The sequence below is a fragment of the Lacerta agilis genome, chromosome 8, assembly GCF_009819535.1.
Source record: "Lacerta agilis isolate rLacAgi1 chromosome 8, rLacAgi1.pri, whole genome shotgun sequence".
Classification (NCBI taxonomy): Eukaryota; Metazoa; Chordata; class Lepidosauria; order Squamata; family Lacertidae; genus Lacerta; species Lacerta agilis.
The window spans coordinates 18,695,101-18,716,320 of NC_046319.1; the positions used below are offsets into that span (position 1 = coordinate 18,695,101).

Consider the following 21,220-nt stretch of genomic DNA (forward strand, 5'->3'; position numbering starts at 1 on the left):
CCTCGGGAAGAGAGTGATTCCCGCAGAGGCTTGAGAGGGAAGCTGCACATCCGACAGCCTTAGGGTTTGCCGGGGCGCAGCTGGTGGGTGTGCAGGGAAAGGGGAGGCCGCTGGCAAAGCCGCGCAGCTCCCTCACTTGCTGGGGCATCCCCGAGAGGCTGGCGCCCTGGCACAACACACCACTAAGCCCTATGGGAAAGACGGCTCTGATGTCCGCTTCCTTGTAAATTGATAGTTCAACTGCACATACTTCACATTTATTTAGATCTGGAATGAGGCATGCGTGTGTTTTGCGCTCAAGGTAGGCCTTTCCCTGTTCCCAGGGCAACGCCACAGCTGCGAAACAGGTTTCACAGGGAAGCCTTTACCTGAATTTAGGCTGCAATCAGAACTAAGGCCCCATCTGCATAAATACATCTAAAGCAGTATCATAAACTGTCAAACCCCCCCCCCGAATCTTGGGAACTGTAGTTTGTTAAGGGTGCTGAGAGTTGTTAGGAGTCCCCCTCACAGAGCTACAGTTCCCAGAGTGCTTTAGCAATAATTTCCTCTACCCAGGGAACTTTTAAGCATTGTATCTCTGTGGGGACATTATTATTATTATTTATTCACCCTTCACCCTGGATCGCAAATTAAAATTCTGCATTGAAAACTGTACTTTCTTTGAGGTGGTTTTTAACCACAACAAAATAAGGGAGGTCCTCCTTATAACATTTAGCACCCTTAACAAATGGCAATTTCCAGAATTCTGCGGGAGGAAACCATGGCGGTTTAAAGTAGTATGGTGCTCCTTTACATATATATATATATATATATATATATAGTGCAGCTGGGACCATAGGCTGCAATCGTGACTATGTCTACTCTGAAGTAAGTCCTCCTGAATTCAGGGAAGGACCATAGCACAGTGGCACAGAACACTGGGTCTCTAGATTTGAAACGACGATTCCAGAGTAGAACATTGCAGTCAAGCTTTTTAGGGTGGCTTGTTCGGTTTTATCCCAGCATTCTGATGGTAATTGCCTACTCTTCTTCCCCCTTTCCCAGATAATAGATCCATTTGTGGAAGTGGAAGTAATCGGATTGCCTGTGGACTGCTGTAAAGAGCAGACAAGAGTCGTGGATGACAATGGTACGGCTTCCTTCTCCTCGCTCTTTTCTCTCCCCTCTGCATGATCTGCGGTCTCTGATATACTCAGCACGTGAGGGCAAAGTTAATGCTGAAGTTGCTTGCAGCCACGAGGGTGACTGGAAACAGGAATTACTTGTGTGTGTGGTGTGAAGTCACTGTTGTGGGATGAGTTTTAATAGGTAGGAGAGGATATGTTGATTGCAGTTTATCTCTTTAGGCGCCCATGTGTGGGCTTAACGGTTTTAAAATCCCACCCTTGTCCACAAAAAATAAAAATAAACATTAGGCTGCAAGCCTTCTTTTGAGCAAGTCCAGCTATGAAGTAAACTGGCCTCCCCCTTCTTACCCCATTTAACAAAGAACCAGGCAACAGCTTGCAAAGTAAGTTTTAAAATAAGGTTGACTTAGTTTATAATCATGCATTGGTTCACAGCAACGGTAGAAGCAAAACTATGGAGGCACAATATTTATATTTCCAGTATAACTAGTCTTAGGCAAGTGTCTGGGACTGGAGCAAGCACAGGGCTCATCTGCCCTCATGGCTGGCCAAACAGAAGGGAGAGGAACAGGAAGCACTCTATGCTCAGGGGAGGGGAAATGACATCACACAGAGCCCTCTCTACCAGTTGTATTTCTATGGCCCGAGTACCTGCCTGTCAGCAATACAGCTCTTTGGACATAGACCCTTCTCATGCTAACTAGCAAGAATATGCAATTACTAGGTTTGGCTGCTAATTTCCCACCATATTTCATATACTATATGTCTCTGAAATGTCAGTTCAGCCCTGTAGCTTTAAGCCAAAGCCTAGGGGAAAAAATCCCTCAGTAAAGGCCACTTCCTTCCAACAATCACTTCCTGTTACCTTCTCCTTATTGTCAAAAGTGAGAGTGTAAGCTCCTTGCAGCAGGGACCAGACAGTTATGCTTTTAGAAACACATCCTTTTAGAGTTGAGAGAGACCTTAGTAAATGGAAGGGTCTTAGATTGGTCCACAAAGGGCCATAAATCATGGGTGAACTCGCAGCATGCACAGGGAAAACTATTTCATCTATAGGCCACTGTGAACCAGCTCTTTTCCAGGATTCAGCCATGATGAAACTCTCTTGCTGTCCCCCACCTCTTTATTTCCCTTTGCAGGTTTCAATCCAATGTGGGAAGAAACTCTGGTGTTCCCTATTTGCATGCCAGAAATCGCCCTGATTCGGTTCTTGGTGTGGGATCATGACCCTATCGGGAGGGATTTCATCGGACAGAGGACGATATCGTTTACAAGCATGATGCCAGGTTACTTGTTTATTTATTTCGTCTATATAACACCTTTTCTTCCAAGGAACTCAAGGTGGTGTGCATTTTGTCCTCTCAACAACCCTCTGAGGTGGATTAGGCTGAGAGATTGTGACTGGCCCTAGGTCACTTCATGGCTGAGCGGGGATTCGAACCCTGGCCTCCCAGGTGCTAGTCTAATACTTTAACCCCTACACCACACTGGCTCTCCACAAAAGGTGGCAGCTCTTTTCTTTGAGAGAACTGACGAGCCATTTAGTAGATGCTGGTCTATTAGGGCAAGCAGTGCATTGCCTTGCTAACTTCAGCCTGCCCTCACCTGTCTGCCTTTTTGCAGTAATTCCAGAGGGTCTGTCAGGTGCATCCTCCTTGGTTTCAGTCTTGTAGTACTCAGCTGGGAGGAAAAGGAAGGGGACCAAAGCAGAAATGGTTGTCTCTGGCTCCACCTACTGTTGGCACCCCTGCCTTCTACCCCACCAGCTATCACTGGAGCCATCGATAGCCGAGGCTCCTCTTTATCCCAGTGGTGCTTATGTGTGTTGCCCAATCCATTCCCCTGCTATGGAGAGTAACCCATCTGAAGGGTTATTCAGAATCATGTCTTCCATCCCGAACTCCTTGTATCAGTAGATGCTCCAAAGAAGGTTGGCATCTTCAATGCCTCCATGTGACATCCGGATCCCATGGGTTGTATGCAATTGTTAGCCCTAGTCGGCGTCCACCTGCTGAAGTTAAATGGACATGGGTCCACTAACTTGGGTCCACTAATTCCAATGGTGTTTATTCTGGGCAGGCCTTGAGGCACAAGCCTGAGAATTGGGCTACTGTGAGGTCACACAGGGGACAAGTGATGGAAATAGGAACAGGTTTGGTCCACAGCAGCTCCCAGGAAGGTCTGTAGGACATTGGGCAAGTTTGCTGGGTCAAGCAGGGGTAGGGAACCTCAGGCTTGGGAAGTCAAATGCCACCATCCTCTGTGTCTGTTCCTTGGGACGATCTCCAAGACCATGCCCACTGTCCTGAGCACATTCCTCACTGGCCTTGAATGGTAATAACGCCTTATGCTTGCCCGTGTGTGTGTGTGTGTGTGTGTGTGTGTGCGTGTGTACATGTGTAGGCACTACTGATTTTTGTGCATTCTTAGAATATAGCCTACTGTACAAAGGTAGAAAATCAGATCTGTTGCCTCGCCCACTTTTCCCCTTGGCCACACCACACCCAGCGCGGGCATGTGGCCTTCAGAAGGCTATCCACAAGGGAATGTGGCCCTTGGGCTGAGAAAAGCTCCTCCCCTCTGGGAGAAAGAAAGAAAGAAAGAAAGAATGAAAATCAGCTCCTTTTGATAAACTGGAATAATCTGGGACAGAGTTAGCCCCAGTACACACCTTCACCTACCGTATATCTCAATAGCTCCCAGCCATTCCTTTGAGAGGGGAGGAATTAAAGCATGGTACTGGAAGATACTGGGAGGGGACTGGCCTCTTTTGAGCCCCCACCCCACCCCAATTACGTGTTTGTGTAATTGTCTAGTTCCTCTCCCCGCCTTCCCTCCCACCCACCGCTAATCATAATGATGGGCACTTTGTGACTTGGTGGTTATATCTGCCAGCTCCTAATTTGTACAACTCCAGCTTGATAGGAGGGATTTCTTAGTCAATGGGGTAAACTTCAAAGCCTTTCTTGAAAGAAACCAGGGTCTCTTTCTCTGCTCTCATTTTTGTTGGCCGGGCACCAGTGGCTGCAATTACTGACTATAATGTTAAAGCAGCCTGATGGCTGAGTATCTGCAAAATTCAGAGGCTTTTAACACATTTCCCCCCTTCCTTCAAACCCTCATCCATTTCTACCCCCTCTCCTTTTTCTGCCTTCCCAATTCATATAAAAGCACCCTGTGTTGTTGTTCTGATTCTCCCCCCCCCCTTCTTGTTCTCCATCTTCTTCAAAGCAGAGGAAGCTTGGCAAGGGAAAAGTTTTTTTGAGAGAGAGAGGAGGAAGGAATCCATCTGGCTTTTAAAAAGAGAGCGAAGAAAAATAAAAGAGAATGAATGAGAGACATTTCTGATTATGACATTAATAATTGTTCCCAGCAGAGCAGGGAATCAATTAGGAATTCCAGGATTGACAGCTGCAACAATAAAAGAGGAATAGTGTTATTTGATGACCGGGGTGGGGTTGGGGTTGGGGTAATGGGGTATGGCTCCGAACTCCTGCAAGTGGGCCTCTTCCCAGGCAAGCTGTAGGTGGTAGCAAGTTATTTAAGGAGCCGAAATAAACATTTGGGTGAGTGGAATTAGGGTGGAGCAAAAACAGCCTCTCTAAATACTCCGAGCAATTTATGGGCAGTGGCATGGAAGGATTTTGCTGAAAATACATGAGGCCAGAAGTGAAATTCTCCCAACAGTTTTCTCAGAAAACTCTCTCTGCTTGTTTCAGGGACTGGTTGCACTGGGGTCACTCTTGGAGCAATTTGCAGTCCGCCAGTGTCCCTAGTAGGCCTCTGCATTCTATGTTCCTGATTGTAGGATGGCCAGGAGCAATGATGGAGAATGGTGTGGAGACTTGGACCTTCTGGGTGCAAGGCTACCCATGAAGCAGCCCCTCCTTTGGCAGACCCAAACTGCTTTGCCGACTTATTTCCTTCCTCCTCACTCCCTGTTGGCACCTGGCCATGTGAAGTGTGTGTGTGTAGCTTATGGGCCCTTCTTGGTCTTCCTTTGTTTGCCTCTTCATATTCCTCACCAAACCCTCAGTTAGAAATAGCAGGGGTGGTGTTCTGAGCCAAGGCTCGAACCCTAAATTTGGAGCAAGAGCCAGTGTGGTGTAGTGGTTAAGAGCGGTAGACTCGTTATCTGGGGAACCGGGTTCGCGTCTCCGCTCCTCCACATGCAGCTGCTGGGTGACCTTGGGCTAGTCACACTTCTTTGAAGTCTCTCAGCCCCACTCACCTCACAGAGTGTTTGTTGTGGGGGAGTAAGGGAAAGGAGAATGTTAGCCGCTTTGAGACTCCTTCGGGTAGTGATAAAGTGGGATATCAAATCCAAACTCTTCTTCTTCTTCTTAAAAAACAACCATGCTTCAGGTAGGACACAAGCTTTTAATGCCTTTATATTCTTCTCTGGCTCAGATCCAGATCTGGACCAGAGAAGAATTCCAAGCCCGCTCCCTTGATCATTTCATTCTTCCCTGTCCCCAAAAGCCATCGCCACTAGAGCTCCCAGCATGTTTCCTCTTTCCTTAGGTTGTGGAGAGAGAAGCAGAGATGAGAGTTTTATTTCTCCTTTTCTGCATTCACTCTGGGAAACAGCACACCTGGGGAGACCATAGGAGGTGGAGAAGGGGGCGCTAAACTTCTTCTAGCATGCTGTTACCCACTGCATCAGAAGAGATGCATCCTGCCAGCTCATCCCTGCTGTTGCTCCCACAGCTGCAGCAGCTTGAAGGCAGGCAAAGGGAAAGGAGGATTGTATTGTTGGGGGGTTGGGGGCTGATGGGAATGGCTTTTAGGGAAAAGGGGGGAGAATGAAGATAGGCAGCAGTAATTTTGCTGAGCCTCTTAGGAGAAAAAATATTGAGGGTGGGGGGGGGGGAGTATTCATAATTTCTGGTGCTGCCTCTCAGTAGCCTTTTAACATGCCCCACCCAGGATTTCCCTGACCCCATTATTACAGATTTTCTCTGTCTTGCACCTACCACTTCATTGTATTAAGAGGCTATTTTTAATACTATATGGTTCATAAAGAATTTAAAGTGAATTGATAAATATTTATGGGCAGAGAAATGCAGGCAGGGGACGGGCAGGCCCCATTTCACTGAATTTTTCCAGGGCAGGATAAATTCTCCAGCTGTTTCTTGGGTTAGGAGCTCACCCCTAAAATATTTTTTTTTAATTTTATTTTTGTTGACATTACACTTTGCATCCTCCACAATGACCCCAGACATGGCATTGTTCTGGGGCATTTTGACCAAGGACAGCAGCCACCACCCCACCCCAAAAGGTGGAAAAGATTCAGAGAAGATTCTTCAAAGCAGCCTTTCTCTAGGTGTGGGGTGAGGGTGAGAGAGATCCCAGAAACTCTCTTGGGAAAAAATATCTTCTGAGAAATCTTGGCTCACTTATAGTACCGTAATTTCCAAGTAAATCCACAGTGAGTTCCAGATATCTTTTCCACTGAATCCTCTTTCTACCTTCATTGCTTCCATTGCCTATTTTCCTTCATATTTCTCCAACTGTTTCCCCTGTTTTTCTGGGGTGTGTATGGGGGGGGGTGTTCTGATCTCAACTCCCAGTTCTCTGGACTTCTGAGACTTCATAGAATCATAGAGTTGGAAGAGACCCTGATGGTCATCTGGTCCAACCCCCTACAATGCAGGAATGTGCAACTGTCCCATGTGGGATTTGAACCTGCAACCTTAGCATTATCAGCACCATGCTCTAACTAACTGTACTATCCAGGCCCCAGAGGAACTAGCTGGATGTGTGCTTTACCTACTTCCCTTGCTTTTCAGGCTATCGGCATGTCTACCTGGAAGGCATGGAGGAGGCGTCCATCTTTGTTCACGTAGCTATCAATGAGATATGTGGTAAGGTGAGTAATCACGGGCTTTGAGACGGGGAAATTTGCCCCTTTCCATTGAGGAACATTTGGTAAGATTCTAATTTGGTGACTTGAGAGCTCTTCAAAACCACATTGCTCTACTGCTTTTTTTGTGGGACGGGCAGAGCAATGGCAGAAAGGAAAATTTCACCTATTTTGCTAAAATCAGACTTCTCAAAATTGGGGTTGCATCTTAAACCTCATGGGGAGTGCTCTCTGCTAGGAACCCCTCCACTGAATTGGGGTGAGAGGTCTCTCGCATGTCCACACGTGTGTGCTCTTGCACATACTCACTCCAATGGTCACAGATCAAACCATATACAAGGGTGCAGAATTTGCTTCAAAAAACCACATAATAGGTCAATACTTATTGTTAAGACTGCAATGTCTTATTTGCAGTCCGGAGTAATTAATTCATGGGTTGTATCCAACTAAGTTTTACTCAGAGCAGACCCATGGAAACTAAGGGACCTAAGGGAACCAAGTTTACTGCATGACCCCCTTATTACAGCAGCTCCACTTGCTGCCGGTCTGTTTCCGGGCACAATTCAAAGTGTTGGTTATGGCCTGTAAAGCCCCATACAGCTTGGGGCCAGGCTTTGCGGTAGGAAAGATCATATCTCAGGAGATGCCCTTCTCTCAGTCCTGCTCCCCTCACAGGCATGCTTGGTAAGGACGTGTGACAGGGCCTTCTCGGTGGCTGCTCTCAGACTCTGGAACTCCCTAGAGAAGCCAGACTGGCTCCCTCCTTTTTTTTCTTCTGCTGGCAGATGATGACTCTTTTATTCCAACAGGACTTTGGGAACTGGCTGGTTTTTTGTTTTTTTTAAAGGAAACAGCTTTTAATAGTCCTCTGCTGTTTTTGTTGCCTGTGTTTTAAGAGATTTTAAAAATTGCTTTAGTTCGATTAATTTTTAACAATTACCTTTTAGTTTTTATTTTATCTGCATTGTTTTCATTTGCAAAAGCCGCCTTGGGTCCCGGTTGGCAAAAGAAAGGCAGGATATAAATGTATATACTACTGATAAGAATAAATAATAATGTTTGTTAATTTTGATGGGTCTGCTCTGAGTAGGACTAACGTTGGAGACAACTCTAGATTTTCAAGGGGGTAGATGAAAAGAAGAGGTAACTAGTTTTCTAGGTAAAGGCTGCGAGCAAGGCAGAATCCCACTCTTGAGCTTTCCCCCTTGCCCTGTGCCTGATGCTTTCAATAATTAAGACTTTTCAGCCACTATGTACCGCTGGTATAGCAGATAGAAAACCAGAGACATGAGTGAGTGAGTAGTGTTTATAAGCAGAGTTTTTCACATGTCATCTTACGAGCTGGAGGAGCCTTCCTCTCCCTCCCCCAAAGGAAGAAGGCTCAGAGCCTGGGGATTGGCGGTGGGATGACAATGAGTGGTCAGAGGGAGGAGAGTGGAAAGAGGAGGTTTCGGAAGCTGAAGAGGCAACAGGGTTTAGTGAGTTGGGAGAGCCTGTGGCAGAGAGGAGTCCAGAAGCAGGAGAGGAGGGAGGCCAAGAGGCAGAGATGAGTCAGGCTGGAGAAGAAGCCAGGTTGTCTCCCGGCCCCCTCCTGCTGCAACAAGCTTCCCTCACCGCTGGTGTCCCAGGACCAGGAGAGGCATGAAGAGGGAGGAACAGAGATATGCATGCAGGCACAGTCTCAGATTGCTTGAAAACAATCCAGGGAAGGAGGAGACTTAGGCAGCTGTGAGAAGGCAATGACCTTTAGTCTCCGTAGCTGCCTCATAGGGGGCAAGACCTACTGAGAAGAGTTCTTGTGCTCATTAAGCCTGCCACTCCTTGTTTCTTCCACTATGGAGATAACTTTAACTTGCTCTGTGTGATTTATTGCTGACCCGCTCCTGTCACCATATCCTAGTAGAACATCTTGATTGGGAGTGCTCATCCCAGCATCCTCAGCAAGAAAAGGGCACATCACCCCCTGTTTTCCTTCATGCTCCTCCTGCTTCATGTTTTATTGTACACTTTTAATTTTTGCGTGGAGACCCCCAAAATTGATTTCATCCTTGTCAATCGCTTAGAAGCCATTTTGGCAAAGCAAGCAGTGTGTAAATTAGCAGATGGTGATTCCCTTTGAGGAGAAGGTCCCAGGGCTGCAAACTAGGCTGGAGATTCACTCCAAGCTTCCTCATATAAGCATTGGGTTCCTATAGCCAGAGCAGGTGAGGCCCCGGCAGATTCATCACCAGAAAAACAAAACAAAGGGGTGTCCCAGTAAAGTTTTACTGCTCCTCTGTGCATGTGACCATTATCTGAAGGGCTGTCACGCGGAATATATGGAACAAGCTTGTTTCCTGCTGCTGCAGAGGGTAGGACCTGAGCCAATGGATTCTAATTGCAAGAAGGCAGATTCTGACTAACGGTTAGGAATAACTTTTGGACAGTAAAAGCTGTTCGAAATGGAACAGGCTCCCTCAGAAGGAGGCGAACTCTGCTTTCTTGGAGGTATTTAAACAGAGGTTAGGTGCTCACCTGTCAGGGGATCTTTAGCTGTGATCCCCGCCTTGCAGAGGGTTGGGCTATATGACCTGCATCTAGAAGACTAGTTGCAGTTACGTCCTTGCATGGTAGCTAGATCTTTCCCCTCTCCTCTCCCACATGCAACACTAGAATTCACTTGGACCATAACTAATAAAGTTATGGAATATGCTTCCATAAGATATGATGATAGTGGACAACCAGTGAGCCTCCAGATGTTGTTGGACTCCCAATTCCCATTAAATTCTGGATTCCCCCCCCCCCACATCACTCTTCATTAAAATTTCTCAAGGTGGCATGCTATGAAAAGAATGCCAGCCAACGGCCTCCCCCCCACTGCATCAGCAAATGTATAAAATCCTACAAAATCAAAACAGCAGAAGCAGGAATTAAATGGAGCTTCCATGTGCGTGGGCAATATACCAGATGTTGGAAAGGGAGAAACAACTGGAGAATGTTCTTCATGTTCCACTTGTGAGCTTCCCAGAGGCATCCTGCTAGCCACTTTTGAAAACAGGATACTTGAGAAGATAGGTCTGCCCCCCCCCTTTTTGTGTACCTCAACAAGGCTCTTCATATGTTTCTACATCAGTATGTTGTGTTGTGGGGCTGGGGTTCTATATCTTATTAAAACAGGGGGCTTATCCACACCAAGATCCTAATTCAACTCATTGCCACCGCTGCTTGCCCTGGATATTTTTGAAAGAAAAACCTTGCACTGTTTAATTAATGTAATGTGTAGTTTGGCCCTGTCTTAACTGCCCCTCTGCCCATCTCTTTGACGCATTCGGCCTCGCTTGAAAAAAGCACCTCACACTTTGAAACTAATTAACAAAAGACTGGGAGGTAGATAATAGAGGGGACAGGAATGAGATGGTGGAGTTGGGGGGGGGGGGGGGGGGAAGAGAGAGAGAGAGAAATATACCACCTCTCCAAAATGCAGCTTCTCAACCGTGCTGTTGTTGTTGCATAGCCCTAATTAAAGGCAGGGAAATGTGACAGGACATGGTAATTAGGGCAAGGAGAATGTACTGAAAAGAACAAGCAAGCCTCTGTCTGGGTTCAAGGAGCTCAGGAGGAGCCAGAGAGCATCCAATTCCAGATTCTCCGGAACCTGAGGGGAAGAAGGAAGAGTCCGAGTGTTGCTTGGCAACATGTGCAAAGGACGGTCAGGCAGAGAGAGAGAGAGAGACAGAAGGGGGGGGAGGAAGGGTCCACCTCTACCAATCTTAAAAGAAGGGAAGCCAGGGGGATAAAAGTTAAGACTTGAAAGCAACTTGAGTCTCTCTCTCTCTCTCCTTATAGAGCTCTGTGGGTCTTTCATCCAGTTCCAAAGTTAAAAACAACATTGAGCTGGTTTCTGCTATCTACAAGCTGTGCAGCAGGCGGGCACTTTTATCTGTTTGTGTCAAGGCTGGGGATGGATGAATCTAGTTTCTCGTTTCCCCAATTTTACATTGATTTCTGCACATTTCTACATCAGTTTGCGATTTTTTTTAAAAAAATTTTTAAAGTCCTCATGGAAATTCATCAGCATTTAATTGGGATCTCCTAACCGTCACTGTCCACAATTTCCCTCTAATGTCCACAATTTCCCAAGCAATTTCCCCTGATATGACACAATTTTGTATGTTGCTTTCATGCTAAAGTATGCACTGTGTGCATTTTTAGCCTTGTACATGCATTTTTGTACACATTCACACTTTCTGAAACAATACATAGACCAAAACACAACCATCTTTCAAAATTCACCTCCCTTTTTCTCAAATTTTGCAACATAGTTCTCTGGCCAAGCAATGTATACAAAAATGTATATAATGGGCACAGTGCACACACACACACACACACACACACACACACACACACACACATATATATATGAAAAATGTGTATCTCAGACAAAATTGCCCACAAGCATGTGTATATTAGGAGAAATTATGAAGACTTTTTATATTTAAAAAATTGCAAACTGATACGGAAACGCGGAGAGCTAAATTTAAATGGGAAAATGGGAAATGGAGAGAAACCAGAATTGGCAGGTTTGCCTAACCCTAAGTGCAACTGGTCCCTGCCAAAAGCATAGTTGACCAGTGCTGGTTCCTGGTGGAACCAACAGTACTTGGGAGTTGCCTGATCAGGAGATCCTGAGCACAGCTGATCCGTGCTGAAAGCAAGGCTTGCAGTAGGTGCTGATCGGCCCACTGAATCCAAGCCCCACTTTCAGCTAAGATCTTCGTTTGCAGCCCAGATAAAGCTCAAGCTGTGTTGCAAAGGAAGATTTTTCCTTGGGAGAGGTGACTTGAACTCAAGCTGGCTTTGCCAAAGCTGCAACGAAATAACCAGGGGAGCACTCGGAGCGATCCTCAAATTCTTTATTTGCTTCCTTGTCTCGTTGCGTTCCTGTTGCCAAAATCCGTGTTCCTCTTTGTTCTCTTCATTTGGACAAGGCTTCTGTTTTCTGAAGGGAGCCTTCCTGCCTTTAATAGCTTCCTTGACTCTGCTTGTTAGACCACGCTGGGATCTTCTTGGCCCCGTTGCCGCCTTCATTGATCTGTGGTGTGCGTTCATTGCAGATGAGCTTCTATTATCGGGGCACCAAAAAACCATAAGCGTTCTGGAATAAATTGACCCTCTTGCATTTTCCTTTCGACTTCCTTCTTCTTTTACCATTCCCTTCAACTTTTAATCTTTTTTTTTGGAATTTTCGTCTTTTGAAATCAAATGTGACTGTGTTGGACTTCCCTAACAATTGTCCACTTACATAGAGATTGGTTTTGATAGCCCTGTGACCACTTTGGCTGCCCCTTAGCTCAACAACAACTTAAAGGTAAAGGTCAAGGGACCCTTGACCGTTAGGTCCAGTCATATCCAACTCTGGGTTTGCGGCACTCATCTCGCGTTACTGGCCGAGGGAGCCGGCGTACAGCTTCCGGGTCATGTGGCCAGCATGACAAAGCCGCTTCTGTTAAACCAGAGCAGCGCACGGAAATGCCGTTTACCTTCCTGCCGGAGTGGTACCTATTTATCTACTTGCACTTTGACGTGCTTTCCAACTGCTAGGGGGGAAGGAGCTGGGACCGAGCAATGGGAGCTCACCCTGTCGCGGGGATTCGAACAACTTACACCAGGGCAACAACTTACACCAGGGCAATGAGCTATGTGCTATGCAGCAGGAGGTTACAGGCTCAGTCCTGGCATCTCCATAATGGGCTGGGAATGTCCCTTGCCTGAAATCCATATTAACACCCATACTCTGTGTCTCTCCTCAGAAGTCTTTGGTGTGTATGTGGCATGCCTGATGTGTCTCTTACAAGCAGTAACAGAAAACTCATTCACTGAAAGCATAATAGAATGGTGTCTTAACCTGGCCACCTAAAAGTCAATAATAATATTGATGCCACATAAGTATATTGGGATGGCTGTTCCACAGCTTGGGTGTTTGTGGCACACCAGGAAAGGTAATAATCGGGAAAGGCTATAGCTAAGGTGCAAATTAGGTCCCAACTTCAATGAAACCCCAGGCACAGACGGTGAAGACAATGCTAAGCAATGTCCTGATGCAACAAGGCAGCTTCCTTATACAGAAAACAAATTACGGAACAATTCACACTTCTGTGGTAGCTGTAGGGGAGGTTTCCAAGGAGGAAAGTTGGACAAGTTTATGCAGGAACAGCTGATCTTCAGATACACAGGTTTCAAACCATGTATAGGTTTATAGGTGAAAAGCAGTGGTTTAAATTGCGCCTAGACTGGAAATTGTTGAGGTTCTTTAAACTCAACGGAGAGGTGTTCTAGCTGGTGGGTCCTACTGCTGTATTTTGAGCCAGTGGAAACTTCTGAGTACTCTCCAGTGCAATGCACTGTAGGAATTTAACCTACATACTACTGGGGCAAAGATGCCTGCTGGATCAGTCCAGTGGCCCATCTATGTAGTCCAGCATCCTGTTCTCTCAGTGGATGTCTCAGAGACCCCTGTGGGAAATGCCCAAGCAAGACCTGAGCACAAGAGCACTCTCCCCTCCTGTAGTTTTCAGCAGTTGGTGTTCAGAAGCATTCCTGCTCTGGCCATGAAGGCAGAGCATGGCCATCACAGCTGTTTGTCCTTGATAGCCTTATCCTCCATGAATTTTGTCCAGTCCTCTTTTAAATCCATCCAAGTTGGCTGTAACCAGCATAGCTAGGTTAACTATGTAGGTCAACAAAAGACTCTCTCAAGGCAAATCTAAAACAACACAGTATAAACCCTGACAACTGGGAAACAGTGCTCCAGTTGGAGAACAGCCTTTACCAAAGGTGTCATGGACTTTGAAGATGCTTGACTTCAGGAAGAAAGGGAGACACATACAATAATAATAATAATAATAATAATAATAATAATAATAATAATAATAATAATAATGTTTATTTATACCCCGCCCTTCCCCGCCAAACCGGGCTCAGGGCGGCTAACACCAATAAAATCACAACAAAAACATAAAACAGTTCATTAAAATACAGATTAAAATACAATTTAAAATTAAATCTAAACTGCAGCCTCATTTTTAAGTAGCCCACCAATCACACCAGAAGAACGAAACATCAGGGTTAAACTGAAACCAACCCAAAGGCTAGGTGGAACAGCTCCGTCTTGCAGGCCCTGCGGAAAGATGCCAAATCCCGCAGGGCCCTGGTCTCTTGTGCCAGACTGTTCCACCAAGTCGGGGCCAGTACTGAGAAGGCCCTGGCCCTAGTTGAAGCCAACCTAGCATCCTTGTGGCTCAGGACCTCCAACAAATTATGAGGAAGGCACGCTTGGCAAACCCTCACTGTGATCAACTCCTGCCTGGAAACCTATGTCCCCACTGTGGAAGGGTGTGTGGTTCCAGCATTTGGCCTCCACAGTCACTTACAGACTCACTGTTAAAACAGTGTTTATGGAAGACAATCTTACTCGGCTACGAGTGATCGCCAAAGAAGAAGAGAAAAAAGATAGCTAGGACATTTCATAATGGCACAGTCCATACTTAATTTCTTTGAAGCTTCAGCAACTTGGACACCCTTTAAGCTTTGCATGTTTGTGCACGCACACACCATTTTACCTTAGGCTTCCCTACCTCTTGACTGAAGGCAATTTTCAGCCTGTTTAACCTCCTTTGATCAGTGCCACATAATTCTGACCCTCTTTGATTTCTCGCTTTCTGCCCGGGTGGCTTCTTGATGGATGGTTTTAATTTACAGCTGACTGACACTTCTTCTTTTAAGCCCTGGCAGCAATTTGAGGCCTTGCTGGATTCCCATCCGGACCCTGTCCACCAAGTGCCGCTCTCTTTTAAGAGCATCAAAAGCCCCCCCCATCGTATCTTGCAGACTCATCCTGGCGCCTCTCCCCACCTTTCCAATTTCTTCCAATTTCCAAAAGCTGATTGCTTTATTTCTTGTCTCAGTGTTCTCAAATCTATTACCTGCCCCTTGTTGCTTCTCATTACTATTTCTGTCTGCTTCAGTTTTTATTGAAGCGAAGTCAATATGTTAATTCATAGCTCTAATCTTGCTAAGGAACAAACCTTTTTGGGGGGGGGGGGCTTAATGAGACCATAAATTCATCCCATTGAATATTAAACCAAACTTGATGTTCAAGCAGTGATGGCCGATGCCTATTGGGACTAGTTGGGTGGAAGGCAGAGAGGCTCACAGTAGGTGGAACGATGACAGGCAGAGCCAACTACCGGTAATTCTGATTTTTGTCCCCATGTTCCTCCCTGCTGTGTTCAATCAAAGTTAAAGAAGAGGAAGTGTCATCCCTTTTGCTGGATATAAGTATGAAGTAGGACTCTGTACAGCCTACTGATCCCACCCTGTGACCTCTATCAGGCCACCCCACCCTGGGACAACTGGAGACCAACCCAGGGCAGGGATAATGTTTTATTAGGGTGATTTTTTAAAAAAGTAGAAATTGTGAGGAGGCAGAAGGTTCTGTGGCTCATGTCATAAGCTGTCTCAGTTCCCCATGGGAAATTGCTTTGAGCTTCCAAACCCGGCAGAAAGTGCGATTGAACTCCATGCCCCTCAACTGAGGAATTAATTCCTTCTTGGACACCACCTTCTCCCTTACACACACCCTGCTGGCCAATGTTGACCTGTTGGCAAATAACTGGGGAATATCAGTTAATTCTTAAGTCTCACGTGTACAAATAAAAAACAGCTGACTGCCTAAATTGGAAAAAAGTGTATGGGGCTTGACCCACTCTTTAGCCAAAACAGCCCCCAGCAGGAGAGGCAAGTCTGAAGGCAGTCCATGCCAAATTTGGGGGAGAAAATATACCGGTATGTGCTTTTACCCAAGAGTTGTGTAGCTTTCGTTAAAAAGGCACTTCTCTGGCCAATGTTAGTCAATGGATTTCCTTATTCTGCTGTTGCTAGGTAATGGTTATTACCCGATTTTAGGAGCCTGAAAATATAGAAGCTTGTTGCTATGCAAGATTCTCACAGATTAGGCCTCAGTCTTGAAGAGTTTACAGTTCAGGTAGGCTGAAAGTGTGAAAGGAGGCAGGGAGGAGAAGTTTGCGGAGTTACGTCTGGGATACACAGCTACTGGATTTCTGATAAGCAGCTTTTGAAGGTATAGAAGAGGGGAAGGGGGATTTAAGGGGCAGCTGTTTAACTGTGTATGCTTTATCAGTTGAATTTCCTCTTTTCCCATTGCTAACTTTGAAGGCTAGACTTGACAGTTGACCTAAAACAACGACAGCTGTACAATACGCAGAAATCAGCCAGGAAGCATATTCAGGTAGCTGCTGGAGCCCAAGCACCCTGGGATAGCCCACTTCTGACACTTAAAACTCAACTCCTTTTTTTTTTGAGAGCAAGAAGAAAAAGAATTACCTGTTCTCCTCTGGCACTCAAGTGACTCTCAGGTGCCATTTTGGACTGGTTCCTGAATGGCCCTGTAAGTTGAATCATTCTGGAGCATTGTGTATATTTGGGAGAGGGGGGACACGCAAAGGGAAAGATGGCTACCACCAAAAGCCATGGTGGTCACCATCTCTCTCTCTCTCATTTTATTTTTATTTTTTAATGGCTCTCCAGTGGAAGAAGGGCCTGCTAATAGGGGAGACACACCATAGGTTGGCACTTTGCTGTGGGCTCTCTGAACCCAGCTGGGGTTTGCATGGCCTGCTTCCCAACTCTGTAGCCATCCCAGGCAATCTCTGGGGTGCAATCTCACTTTTGCCACTAGGTTCGGCTGGGTCATGGGAAGCAGAATATGTATGGTTTGAGCTGGCTGGGTGCAGTGTTGCATAAGGCCCTGCCCTCTTTGTGAAGTAGCTCCAGGGCACAACCTGGGCTGTCTGGCTTGATTGCTGCTCCTACAGCTAGTGAGCCTGCTCCCAGAATCCTCCGTGTGATGTGACGTAGACAGCAGGTCCAGATCCTCTTCGAATTTGTGTGATCCTCGCCAGTTGCGAGGCTGTTCCTCCAGCCTAATGCAGTTATACTTTATGGATGATATAAGAATACAGTGTATACAAAATGGCACATACTAAATCCAACCAGTTCATGGTGCATGAATATATGCACTTAAAATATATATTGCACACAGTTAAATTGTGGGTCCCACAATTCAGAACCCCAGTCTTGCAGACTCCTTTGCGGGGCAGTCCAAAGAGATTTCTGCCCTTTAACGTGATAAAGATGGTTAATCCAGGCACACACAGGCCATAGTGGGAGCTGCTTCTGGGCACATGCTTTGAATGCAAGAGAACAAATCCCTGCTGAGGAGAGCAGAACTTGATGTGTAGGGCAGCCCAGGGCATTTTGTTTGTGTGAACAGTTCTCCCTGAGAGTTTAAAGGCCAGAAATCTCTTTTAGACGAGCAGAGGCAGTACAGCAGCCCCCAGCCCATCTCGTAAGTACTTCTGTTATTATTTTTATTTACCTTGCTGTTTCTGTGCAGACTTTTAAGGTCTTCCTCTTGAAAATCCACACAGAAGCAGGACGGACTCGGTCCTGCCCCTGTGCATAACTGCGAGTGGCCGAACTTTGATGGCTGCACCCATCCCTAGTTGTAATTCGCTTTTAAAAATGTGCTTTTTTTTTAAAAAAAAAGGAAAGCTATGGGTTGCATCCAAAGTCTGTATTACTCAGAGTAGGCTCATTCAAATTAATTGGCATGGCTTACTTGTGTCCATTAATTTCGGTGGGTTTGCTCTGAGTAGAACTCAGTGGGAGACAACCCTGTGGTCCTCAGAAAGCTGACGGCTCCTTGGTCCACCATTATAACTTTCTGCACTCCAAGGGAATCACAGGGCCCTCCTGTTCTGCCTTTTAAGCTTTGCATATATTCACCTCCAAATGACTACCTCCTATTGTTTCTCTCTCTCTCTCTCTCTCTCTCTCTCTCTCTCTCTCTCTCTCTCTCTCTCATAGCTTATCTGTGTTACTCGTCAAATTTCTCATGTGTGGCTTCTCTCCAGCCCCCTTCCACTGCCACTGTCCTCCTGATGTTGCCTTTATCTCTTTGCGTAGCCTCCTCAGCTTGTTCGGTGTCTCACTTTCTGCCTTTTACTTCTGTCTGTTTGTGATTTCAGTGGACTTCTCTGTGTCAAAAAAAGTCTCCTTTTAGAAGCAGAGCAAATTTAGACGCCTTGAAGGTACCCCCCTCCTCCTCCCAACACAGGAAGGTGTAGTGTGCTCCTAGTGACACGTTCTGCATGCTTCTCTAACCGATAACATCATTAACATTCGGTGGTTTTCTTCTCCCTCCCCCCCTTATTTAGCTCTTTTTTATTATTTCTTCCACTTCCTGAAAATAAATAAATTAAATCTTCCACTCATTACATGGATTGCAACATTTCCTGGAACGTTTGCCGGGCCATTGAACAGCCAGAGTGCTCTACATTTATGAAGCAGATCCAGGATAAAATATATCCTTTATAGGGCGGAAAAACCCTCCATTGCCCTCCTCCTGTCCATCACTTACCCTCATCCATCACTTACCCTCATTTGTGGACTAGATACAGTACCGTCTACTAATTTCAAGGGGCGAAATGAAGTTCCGGTTGAGCAAATTCTACCTCCCCCATCTTTTGAGGAAATCCCCCTTCAGATATAAGCGGGAATCTGTTGCCATTTCTTTCCCCTCTATGTTTGGAGAACCTAGTTCCCCCACTGTTATTTTTTTTCCCTTTTTCCAAATATGCTGGATCTTCTTCTTAAATGACTTTTCTTTTCTTCCAACCAAATTTGCACTGGATTTGGGACCTTGAATCGCTTGTTTTGATTCAAGCATCAATAGCTAGCCTCACTGGGATGCATCAAATGGTCTAGAGGGATTGAACTGGGGGAGCCGTCACTGTGCACACTTCACCTCATTACATCAATGGGATACTTTTCTTTCTTCGTGGGGGCGGGTGGGAAACTTCACATTATTTATGTATATTTGTACAGAGATTTCCCCGCCCTCCCTTGAAGTTTGTGCCCCCAAGGGGTTTAAAATTATTTGCAAAGTCTGGTTACTGTTTCGATGGTCATTCTATGCACTTGCCAATTTGACTCAGTATTTTGAATTTATGCTTCTTTGAGCTGCTCCGTTAGCAGCCAGCTGTTCTGTGTCTGAAATTTGGTAGCTTCCGTTCTGTTGAATCCCTACAGAGCAGGAGAATAAAGGATAGGTAGCAAAAAAAAAAGCAATGAGAAAATGTTGGAGTAACAGAACTGTCTTTTGAGTTCCATGGGTTGCATTCAATGGTAGCCCTACTCAGAGTATCCCCATTAAAATGAATGCACATGACTATCATAGGTCCATTGATTTCAATGGGTCTACTTTAAGTAGGGCTTAGTTAGATCAACCCTTTAATGCTATTTGCCATTTCCTTTCAAGCCCAACTACAGTCGCATAGACAACTAATCAATGCACAATCTCAAGGAATTAATTATTCCCACCTTCCTCCAAAAATAACCATCTTCCAACAGCAGCAATGGGGGAGAAATCTGACTCAGTTCTCATTTAAAGTCAAACCTTCCTAATCTACACTTTCTTAAACAATATCAGAACCAAAATACTGCCACCCTTCAAAATTCGTCCTACTTCAGATTTTTGCAGTTCAGATCTCCAGCCAAGCAGGGTGTACGTACCAGGGCAAAGTGTCCATAAAAATGCAAATATTACAGAAAAGGACATGCCAAAATGCATTTGCCAACTGTTTTTGGCCAATATGTTTATATTAGGCAGTACTGCATGCAAATGTGCATATTAGGTGAAATTCACACTCAAGTGCTGTCGAATTTTCACATGCACTTTTAGAAAAAGGCCAACTGATGTAGAAATGTGGAGGACCGAACTTAACACTGGAAAACGATAAATTTGAGAGAAGATGAAATGGACATATTCACACACCCCTACTCAACAGTGGGGCCATAGTAGCTTAGAGTTAGCTCCGTTCTGTTCCAAGCAGTCGCTCAACGTCCTGCACTTGAAGCAGACTCCTGTGTGTGTGTGTGTGGAACTGCCATTCTCCAGCAAATTGGCAAGGGTACATGGAATGACGGTTGAACACTGTGTTCAGAAGGTAGGAGGTGTTTCTTTTAGACACTTGGAGGCAATTGGGTATTGCCACAGTTGCTCACGTTGCACTTTGACTCCTGGTCAGGAAGGTGCTGTAGATTTCTGAAGTGACGCAAATATTCAGCAACGTACCAATTGACCGGAGACCACCGTAGGACGAGAGGAGAAGAGGTGGTGGAAAATTAATACCTGAACCATGCGGCGACCTTGGCTTTCTCAAATCACCATCAAGTGTCTGAAAAGTTATGACGTGCCCGCCTTCAGTGTTACCAAATTCTAAATCTTGAACGGGGTGGAACAGATGGGGAGCTCACCTCCACAAATTCCTTGCCATTCAGGGGTCAAGGGCACTAGACTGTGTAAATGAAGACTTTGCTTGTTTACTGTGTATACACTAACTTATGAACATGCCCAGCAGTAGCCATGCATCACCAGTGCCTAAAAAGGTTGTGTGGTGTGTCTAAAAAGACTTTCATCACATGAGAGTTACTTACATGCTTTGTTCTCTTCCTTACCAATCCACTGGAGGGGGTACCCCCCCCGTGCGATCCTATGCATGTCTGCTCAGAAGTAATCCTCATTGAGTTCAGGGGGCCTTACTCCCAGGTAAGCGTGCATAGAATGGCAGGCTTAGCCCCTTCCAGCTACCTCTGAACAAAATGGCAGCTGCCACTTCAAGGAAACCATTTTTGGAGAAAGCAAACCCTGGTAATTAAAAGATGTAAGCATAAGCGCATGGACAAGACTGACTGCAGGAAGCCCAAGGGTCAGGTCCTCCCCTCCCCTTAGCTATGGCTAAGGCAGAAGATCCCTGTGGAAAAGGGTGGGTGGGCCACCACTCTCTGTCCCCCCTCAATAAATTGCCCAATCCAAAGGTACTTGGAATTAAGCAACACTGATGCCAATGGTGCTTCGTTTCTCAGTGAGCATGCATATAAGCTGTATGAGTAAACACGCAAGTGTTGTTAGTGAACCGGAATGAAGTGGCTGGTGGGTCGATTGGGGAGGGGGACTAGCAGGTCGACAGAAGTGTGAAACCAAAAACTTGCAGCTCATACCTTCCTCCTCATTCTGTCTTCCAGCCCAACCTGGATAGGTGATGCTACCCATGAGGTTAATAACACCACGTTGCACATCACTAACCTTTTGTTTCTTTGCACA

General features: G+C 45.8%; 1 protein-coding gene across 5 annotated transcripts in view; it reads left to right on the forward strand.

Annotated features, from left to right (window-relative positions):
* PLCH2 (phospholipase C eta 2) overlaps positions 1–21,220 on the forward strand; it is a 278,707-nt gene that overhangs the window by 250,768 nt on the left and 6,719 nt on the right. For all 5 annotated transcript variants that reach the window (XM_033156392.1, XM_033156394.1, XM_033156393.1 and 2 more), the window contains 3 exons: positions 1,048–1,132; positions 2,270–2,416; positions 6,923–7,002. In XM_033156392.1, coding sequence (XP_033012283.1) covers positions 1,048–1,132; positions 2,270–2,416; positions 6,923–7,002 — 312 coding nt within the window. The remainder of the gene's footprint in view (positions 1–1,047; positions 1,133–2,269; positions 2,417–6,922; positions 7,003–21,220) is intronic.